Raw genomic sequence first — 9,405 nt, forward strand, 5'->3', positions numbered from 1 at the left:
GTTTCAAAGATCCAGCGACTTAATAGTGATATTTTACGAGGGCTTACAAGGTCACAGATTCATTTTCTGACCAAGGGACCTTTCTTGTCACGCTTTTGTATCCTTGTTTGGCTGAAGAGACCGTTTTTTACGAGATTACAACCGATTACAGCTGGGCATGGAGGCAGGGCCCCTACGTCACAACCGGTAACCTAGATTTTAATGCAGAGTGCAGCGCTGTCAAGAGAGGGGACCATAGCAACAAAAGAATGTGTGTGTGCGTGTGTGTGATGGGGGTGTACTATATTCTCTGTCCTCATTTTTTTCAGGTCTTACACAAGCATCACAGTCTGAAAATAATGTGTGTGTGTGTGTCTGGGTCTGATGGAGGACCATTTTCTGCCTGTGTGTGTTAGTGTCCGTCTGCCTGTGTTCGTTTTTATGTGTGTGTCAGTGAAAAGCAGGGTGACTCCTGTATCATGTGACTGCCTCTGAGGCTTTTCCAGAACAAACTGCACATCACATGCAGGGCTGCACATCCACCATCGACACACCTTCAATCACCACAGACAGTTCACCAAATCAAAATATTAAACCTTTATTTACAACAGACATTGACACGGAAATAAATGTGAAAATACAATCATCATCATCATCACGTTATTTAGTTTATAGATTATAAAATTAAGGCACAAGTTTGGTGCACTCTCAGTTCACATCAATTACGTAGATTTGAATACAATATTAATGAACCTCTGCATATTAAAAACAGACTTCAAATGCAAAAAGCTCTGTAGAGACAGAGGCTGCACAGAGTATAGTTCAGTTCATCATGTATTTACTCCCTTTGATATCTTTTAAATAGATTTAAAAGAGATTTCATCGTTTTTAACCCTGGATATGTTTCACACAAATTTGGTTAAGAAAGCAATTTTCTGTCTCACAACCCGATTCCAGTGTGAGGCCGAGAAGATAAGGAGCACAGCATCTGAGGAAAACATCAGGCCCTCATTATAATCATCTTCTAGGGGAGGGAGGGCACAACCATACAACATCAATTTAATATAAAAAAGTCTGGGTGTCGCCCCGAGCTGGGGTAAAATATCATGTTAATTAATTCATATTGAAGCATCCTTCCTGTATTCTTAAACCTTGGCCTCGTTTTCACACACATCACAGCCTAAAGGACGCATAAATAATTTAAAACGTTTTGGAACAGAAACAGCTGTTACATCGCTGCTTTCAAATGCACCAGACCAAACCTTATTTTGCAGAACATAGGAGCTGCAGGTCCACGACGCCTTAGTTAGTTCATTTTAATTATTTGTTATTATTAAAAAGAACTCTCAACAATAACAAAGCCACACAACACCCATATGAAGTCTCACCTTCAATATGAAGGTAATGAAGGCGTAAATAGGGGACCAAGTGATGCCCCTGTACCGCCATCAGACGTAGTAACAGAGACAGGATCGACAGAGCCAGCAGGGGAAAGCAGCTTTGAGTGTGTTTAAGTGGAGCGCCTGCTGTTTCTCTACACGTCGTGCTCACTGTGAATTCAGACTGGGACACCAATATTACTCTGTGTGGAATCAGTGTGAATGATCAAAGACGTGATGACAGCTGAGCTTCATTATGGTCGTCTGAAGAAGAATAATAACCCAAATAAACTAACCACCCTCTGCAGAAGTAGTCAAGTAACTCCTGTTGATTTAAGATTCAAGACAAAATACAGATATATTAACGCAGTAGTGTTGACAAAACACGAGAATTTAAATTTGATACGATACAAGGAGAATTTAAATGATATCGATACCCGATTCATTACAGAAAAGTCTGAGGTGTACAATATTGGAAATTTACAAAAACGTATAATTTAGGATGGTTTCATTCCTCTCCTACGTACCGGTGTTATGATATAGAAGTGTTTTTTTTTATTCTTTTGCACTATTAGATACTTTAGATACTAAGAAAGCTTTCATTTAAAAACACTTGGTAACCTTTTAATGGAGTGTTGTTGCTTTGAAGAGGTTGATGTAAAGTTTATATCTACAGACACTTTAAAATAAAAAGGTCTATCTCTGTAGAGATCTTTTCTGTCATGTTTTCAGACACAGAATAAAATCTGAATCTGTCAGTGGAAACAAAAACAGGAACGTTTAGTAGACAAATAAGGCCATGTTTAAAAATAAAGGAATTATCTTATAAGAGGTGCAGCGTGCTGTGATGGAATCTTTGCTCCTTATCTCCTGCACTAACACCTGGACCTGTAAACAGTTTGTGAGTTTACGCCTTCTTAGTTCATACTTCTGCGTTTCTCTGAAGTTCTTCTACAAGCTGAAGATGTTTCCCAGCCTGTGAACCGACAGGACGATCCTCCCCGACAGCTGCAGCTCGTCCTTCAGGAAACGTCCCGCCTGCTCGGCCTGCAGAACGTCACAGAACACCCAGATCTCCGCCCGCTCCCTCTGAATGTTGGCGTTGCAGCTCGGCAGCTTGGAGGGGCTCTGGACGCATCTGCTCAGAGTCCGCCACACCTGCAGGGAGGAGCAGAACGGACGGGGTGAGGTGAGAAAGAGGGTGAGACAGAAAACAAAGATGGGGGACAAATGGTGCAAGGGGAGAAGAGGACAGAGAAGATGCAGAGATACGTTCAAATACTTCACGTTTCTGATTATGAAGAATGTGTTATATTTCACTCAAAAGGACCAAATCTACATTTTGTGTTCCTCGTAATCATCACGTACAAACAAACTAAAATTCAGGGCGACCTGAGTTCAACCTGCAGCTCCTTTCCTGCGCTCCTGCACGCGCGCTCTCTTTCTCTCTCTAAAAATAAATCAATAATTCAGTTCACTGTCATGAACGACAAAGAACCAACGAAACGAGACCACAAGATTTAAAATGATGCAATCTCTTTTTTTCCCAATCATCAATAGTATCAGCAGCTTTAAGTTAAACTACTTCATGAGACTGTTGCGTACGAGAATTAACCCAACAAAAGTTGAAAGCAAATCTGTTAACAATGTGTAAATTGTACAAATCCATTGGCAACTCTGTACTGAAACACTGCTTACGTACTTGTGCAGTTTAGACAGTGTGCAGGCGTTTTCCTTTCTTGTTATCTGTAAGGTGTCTGGTACTTCTATTTGTGTTGCCACACATCCATTTCATAAGACAGACACATATGAGAGAAGAGTGTCCATCCAAAACGTAAAGGGAAACTGTTTGTCTAATGAAGGTCTAGTGCTGAAACGTAAATAGTAAATGAACTTGAGGTTGTATCGTTCTTTTCTAGTCTTCTGACTGTTCAAAGCGCTTTTACACCGCAGGTCACACCTACACATTCACACTGATGGAAGAGGCTGCTGTGTAGTGAGACCATCAGAAGTAATTTATCCATTCAGGGCGCGGTCACACTGGCCATCCGTACCGTGCTGTACCCAAGCACGATTGCCCCCCCGCACCGTCATTCCCCCGCTGGCCGGCGCGGCCCGCGGTCACACTACACAGGACTATCCGTGCCTAAGCACGATTACCTCTTGTACATAACGTAGTAAAACAACACATGCACGCTTTATGTTATTATGAAGCGTGCTCAGTTTACAAACAGGCGGACGAGAGAGAGAGAGAGAGAGAGAGAGAGAGAGAAAGAGAGAGAGAGAGAGAGAGAGAAAGAGACCCGCAGTCGAGTCCGCACATCAGAGAAAAACACAGAACATGACAGCTACTTTACTGATTTTACATCTTATTTTAAGCCATTTTAATCAGACACAGCAATAAATAAATTAAAAAATAAAATAGACGCGCGGCCGAGTCCACAGGCGAGTCTGCAGCCGCACATCGGAGAACAACACAGAGCATGACAGCTACTTTGTGGCTCATATTGTGTCATGTTAGTCAGATACAGACATGAAACTCTGGATTTCTCCATAATGAAGGCTGTCAGCGTTGTTTACCCGCGTGCTTGTGCTCGTGCATGAAGTGTACCGTGCTGAAGCACACCTCTCCGAAGTGTGCCAAAGCCAAGGAAGTGTACCGTGCCTGACCACGATACGGAGCGGTCACACTGGTCAAACGAACTGGACTTTGGCGTTGAAGCGTGCTTGGGCACGGATGGCCAGTGTGACCGTGCCCTCATACACATGACCGAAGCAGCTGGAGCAATTCGGGGTTTAAGTGACTTGCCCAAGGACACGTCGGAGATGTTGCAGCAGGAGCTGGGGATTGAACCCTCGACCTTCCTGTTGAGAGACGACCGACTCTACAAACTGAGCCATAGGCCGCCCCGTTAAACTTTGCCATGAAATGTTTGTTTGACAGTTTGACAGTGTGCGGGAGTTTACCTTGATGTTGCCGTATTGTAAGAACATATAATGACATCATTTTTTACTAGAATCGTTTAAAAGTTTGATAGTTCTGGTATCATGACTGGAGCACAAAAAAACCCCATCTTGTTGTTGAAGTTCAAGAAAGCTGTGTAGAAAATCTGAAACGTGATGTTAAACGTTGACTCCTGTCAATGATATCAAACCAGCTCAGTCCATGTAGTAAATCTGGTGATGAACTAACTGTGGAGGTCACTGAGCTCAGTGGAAAACTAAGTAAAAGATGGTGGTTCAGATAAAAACTCACACTGACACAGAAACATAAACACTAACTGTCAGCGTTTACCATGAACTCTGCTGAGTGTGATACAGGTTCCCACACATTCATGTTCCCCTTCAGACGGAAATAACTTCTTATCTGGTGCCATCATCAGGTCAACATGTTAATGCGTCCAACGCTTTGATTTATGACCAAATGATTGCAGGAGTAATAAGATTCCCGTCAGCCTCAGCAGTACTTTGGGTTTATTACTTATTAACTAATGTTAGCATGCTAGCTAGCAGTAGCTGTAATCGATTGAGAACTCTGCTGTCGGGCTTTTAACCCGATCAATAAAGAGACAGTGTGACCTCTGAGTTATCGAACCTGCACTGACTGGTTTAGAAAGATGTTTTCAAGTTATTTTATTAGTTGACACGTTTTGTGTATGGCCTTCAAAAATCAATGATGGAAGTCTTGCAAATAAAACAAAATACAAAACAGAAACTATATTCTTAAATCATTTGCAGCCAGTTTTCAAAACTCAAGCTCTGGTGTGCTCGATGGCCTTGTGGTTATGTCATGCGCCCCCATGTACAGAAGCCATAGTCCATGCCGCAGCAGCCGTAGGTTTTAATCAGACCTTGCCCTTTGCTGCATGTTGTCTCCCCACTCTTTTTTCCCAACATGTCCCGTCTCTCTTTAGCTGTCCTATCCAATAAAGGCAAAAAATTACCAAAAACTATCTAAAAAAAAAAAAAGGAATAATCGTTATAACCCTTTTATAACTAGTTACCAAATGCTATATGAGATTCTGCGACTTCCAGAGCAGATTTTAAGATCAAAACAAAATGCTCTCTTCCAACCTCCCCCCCTCCCGTCTCCACACTTCCCCCGCCCCTGCCCTCCTGTTTCCAGACTTCCCCACTCCTCTGTTCTGGTTCCCAGGCAGAGTCTAGACGAGCAGACGAGTGCTGATAAACATCTAAAAAAATAGGATTCTGCGATCAATTTAAAAGGTGCATCTCAAAGTTGATTCAGTTGTTAAATGTTTGTCCTTTTACGCCATAGAAAGTCATTTCTTTGGTTTGGATAGTCCGTCAGTTCTTCTTTGGCTGTACTCTCACTAAGACACTCCGTTATAATGCCTCATGACGCAGCTTCTCTGATTGAGTCTAGAGGCATTATAACGCTGTCTATCCATGTCACGAGTAAAGTTTGTGTTACCTACCCTGAGACTTGGTTGGATGTAAATTATCATTCTTCCTGCCTCCAGTATGTTTACATCCTATATATTTTGTTCTGATGATCATTAAAAATGCCTTTTTTCCAGATGAAATAAACAAATAAATAAAATACTCTAAAGCCGCACTTTGAGCTGCTATCAGACACTCAGGTCTGTTGTATGATTAATGTTCTCACCTGTTCAATGTCTCTGGTCCCCCCACAGTTGTGCTGGCTGATCACCCATTTGGCCCTCTGGCGGAGATGAAGCCGGTGTTTGGACACCGTGTGATGAAACGGTTTGGACAGCGACGGGGAGCTCTGCAGCAGAACTCCTCTCTGTGTGAAGACGCTCCAGGACCGTTTGCGTGGCGAGTCTGTGACGCCTTCCTTGTGTTTTTCAGGAGAGAATCTGCTGATTTCTCTCTCTGGTTTGTTACACAGCGAGGTAGGGAAAAGGTGGTTTGGGGTTTCTGAGATGCAGAGATCATCTTCAAGTATTTGTGGATCTTTGGTTGATGTTCTCGTTGTCACACTTTCATGAGGCTTTTTATCAACTTCAGCGTCTTGTAGTTTATGTTTTGTTGTGTGAGCGTGAGGCCTGCGGTCAGAGACCAGTAGATCCCTCGTGCAGGTGATGATGGGGGCAGGTTTGGCCGGTCTGATGGGCAGGTGGTGGTCTGCGGCTGTTGGAAACCAGGGGGTGAAAACGGGAGGAGTCCGACAGGGAAAAGGCTCCAGAAGCTTCTCTGTCGTCTTTATCAGAGAGTCGAGCCCAGCAGCAGATCCAGGCTGATAGTGCAGAACAACATCCTCCATCAGAGGACTGACTCCAACCCCCTCCTCTTCCTCGTCCGACTCCTCATGATGTGTAGCTTTAGCTGGACAAAGTGAGGGATGATGGGAACACAAGACACTTACTTCAACAGTGACAACAAAAGGTCATGCCAGTCAACAGTTGAACATGAACATATTCATATATGATATTTATTCATAATGATCGCAGGCACTGAACAGAACAGACAGATTCAGTCGACTTTGAAATATTGGAAAATATTATTTTAGCATGTAATTAATGGGATTTTCAATATACCAGAATCTTACATTTCTTTATGAAAAAGTAAAAATCAAACAATATCGATACCTGTTTTGAAACAACAGCAACAAAGACAGAAGTCCCAAGCACACAATAATGATTATTTCTTGTTTTCAATTATCCAACATTGCAGACAAACTCATGCACGCACGGTGCCTAAATTGCAATACACATATCGCAAAGGTCAGAATGTATCGCAAAAAAATATGAAAATGTATTTTATTCAAGCACTGCTTTCTCAAGCTCTCACCATTTTCAGATGAAACTTATGTGAGCTAGTTCAGCTGTACTTTCTATCATAAATCTACTGTAAAAAAAATAACAGAGACTGTATCACTTTGAAACATGTGGTATCATATAGTAAGTACTGAACATGGTAAAGTATCGACGAAGTATGGTATCATGTTAAAACCAGTGACAATTCTGTCATAGCTGAGGAGGTGCCAGGTCACTTCCTAGATGCCCAGATTCCCTTGAGCAAGGCACAGAACCCCAGCTCTGGTGCACTCCCTGTGTAGCAGCCCACTCTGACATTTCTCTATTACTGCAAGTCCACAGCTCCTGTTTGTGTGTAATTCAGGACTATGTGTGTGTGAAGCATGTCTCTGAATAACTGAGTGCAAATAAGAATTTATCCTCAGGGATTAATAAAGTGTGTGAAAGAAAAAGGTCTGGAATGACAGAATACAACTATCAAATGGAGCAATACTGTATTAAAAGTGCTTTATAAGTCTAATTTATTATTATTATTATCATCAGAGGTGTGGACTCGAGTCACAGATTTGTATTTTTATTTTATTTTAAGAAGTAGGCTAAATAAAATCATTCAAATATCGTAATTTGTGTACATGGTACAGATAATTACTCTGTTAAAATGGCATTTCATTTTGTGTAGAGAGCTAATGACTTGTTAAGGACTCCAAATTCAAAGTTAAGGACTTTTGACTCGACTTGGGACTTGCCCGTCATTATTTGGGACTTGACTCGAGTCTTGAGACCAAAGACAATGACTTTGTCCCACCTCTGATTATTATTAACAGAGATGTCACACCTGTCTTCAGTGAACTGCTGCCGCCTTGAGACAAACAGGTGACAGTAAATATGGACAGAAGTATTTCCTGATTACTTCCCTTCCTGTCTGTGATTGTCAGTCAGCTCATAAAGTCAAAATAAAAACGTGATGCGATAATCACGTGAAGCAGAAATCATCTCTAGTAAGTTTTAAGAAAAGAAAGAATAAAAAATCTCTAGTAGTAAGGTAAGGTTAGTAAGGGTTTTTATGTGGATAAGATCAACTGTATCGTCACATTCACTACAACATTTAAATACAAACCACATGAAAAGTAACGTTAACTTAACAATTTGACTCTCATTGTTGAATTGAGGCAAAAAATCACTTAAACAAAAGGAAAAAGTACTTAAAGAGCTCAATGTTTTCTAAAAGCATCTCACCGGTGTTTTGGTTTAACGAGCGGCCGTGTTAAATGGTGTCTCTGGTTGTCGTAGTTACAACAGATGTTGAAAACGTAAAGCGAACTCACGAATGCCTTTAATTTGGTTTTTGATTAAATACATTTCTGATGAGTAGTTTTAGACATTATGACAAAAAATTAGTTCTTTGAATTAGGACACTTTACGTGTCCAACATCTGTTGTAACGACATCCACAGAATCAATCGGCTGAAAGTCACCAGTTAACACGGTCACTTGTTACACCGATACACCAGTAGCTAATGTTTTTAGCTTAGTATGCCAACGGTCGACGGCTAGCTTTCAGTGGCTACATACTGATAACTCAGTCATTAAATGGTGGGAAACAACAGGTAAAAATGTCGAGCAGACATTAACAGGGAGTCAGAAATACAAAATATTTACCTTTCAGTCACCTGACTGCGGTCCTCTTTCAAAACAGCGGGTAATAGGAGTAAAGTATCAACGGCCGAGCTAACATGGAGACAGTTTGCTGTGCGACGCGCTTCACGGAAAGTATCGCGATAGTTGAGGTAACTTGAAGACACAAGACAGGGCAGATTGAAGGTTAGAAATGGCTCCAAAAGTGTTTCTTTAACTGTCTGGACACATTTGGAGTTATATTTGCAGTAATATTTAACATATTTCAGCTGTGTCGTCCTAGATTTATCATATAAATATTTCAATACTGCATAGTTTTGTGTTTTCTGCACAATCCTGCACAACTCCCACCCAAACACAAAATGGTACACCACTGGACAAACTTATTTAATTAAAATCACAGCTTCTCCCTTAAATGTGAATTATGTGAAGGAAAAAAGACACATTTCATGTCGAAGTTTCATTATCAGCTACCTGTTCTTTAAATGAATTTATCAAATCTTACATGCCTGTGAACCCAGATGTAACTCTATGCCCATAAAGAGCCCTTGTCATATTTTTTGACTGTTTTAAAATAAAAAAAAAGTCTTAAATGTCTTCTCTTAAGTCAGATCATGTTATCGTGCTTGTCAAAGGTGTTATGCACATTTCCACACCAACATTGTTCGG

General features: G+C 41.2%; 1 protein-coding gene across 1 annotated transcript; it reads right to left on the reverse strand.

Annotated features, from left to right (window-relative positions):
- Window positions 1–561: 561 nt before the first annotated feature.
- Window positions 562–8,883, reverse strand: zgc:101664 (uncharacterized protein LOC450064 homolog). The gene is made up of 3 exons (XM_061039169.1): window positions 8,761–8,883; window positions 5,989–6,671; window positions 562–2,516 (listed from the first exon to the last, which is right to left on the reverse strand). The coding sequence occupies exons 2-3, from the start codon at window positions 6,607–6,609 to the stop codon at window positions 2,310–2,312; spliced, it is 828 nt and encodes a 275-aa protein (XP_060895152.1). The 5' UTR covers window positions 6,610–6,671; window positions 8,761–8,883; the 3' UTR covers window positions 562–2,309.
- Window positions 8,884–9,405: the final 522 nt, after the last annotated feature.

This window comes from Labrus mixtus, chromosome 5, assembly GCF_963584025.1.
Source record: "Labrus mixtus chromosome 5, fLabMix1.1, whole genome shotgun sequence".
In the NCBI taxonomy this organism is placed as follows: domain Eukaryota; kingdom Metazoa; phylum Chordata; class Actinopteri; order Labriformes; family Labridae; genus Labrus; species Labrus mixtus.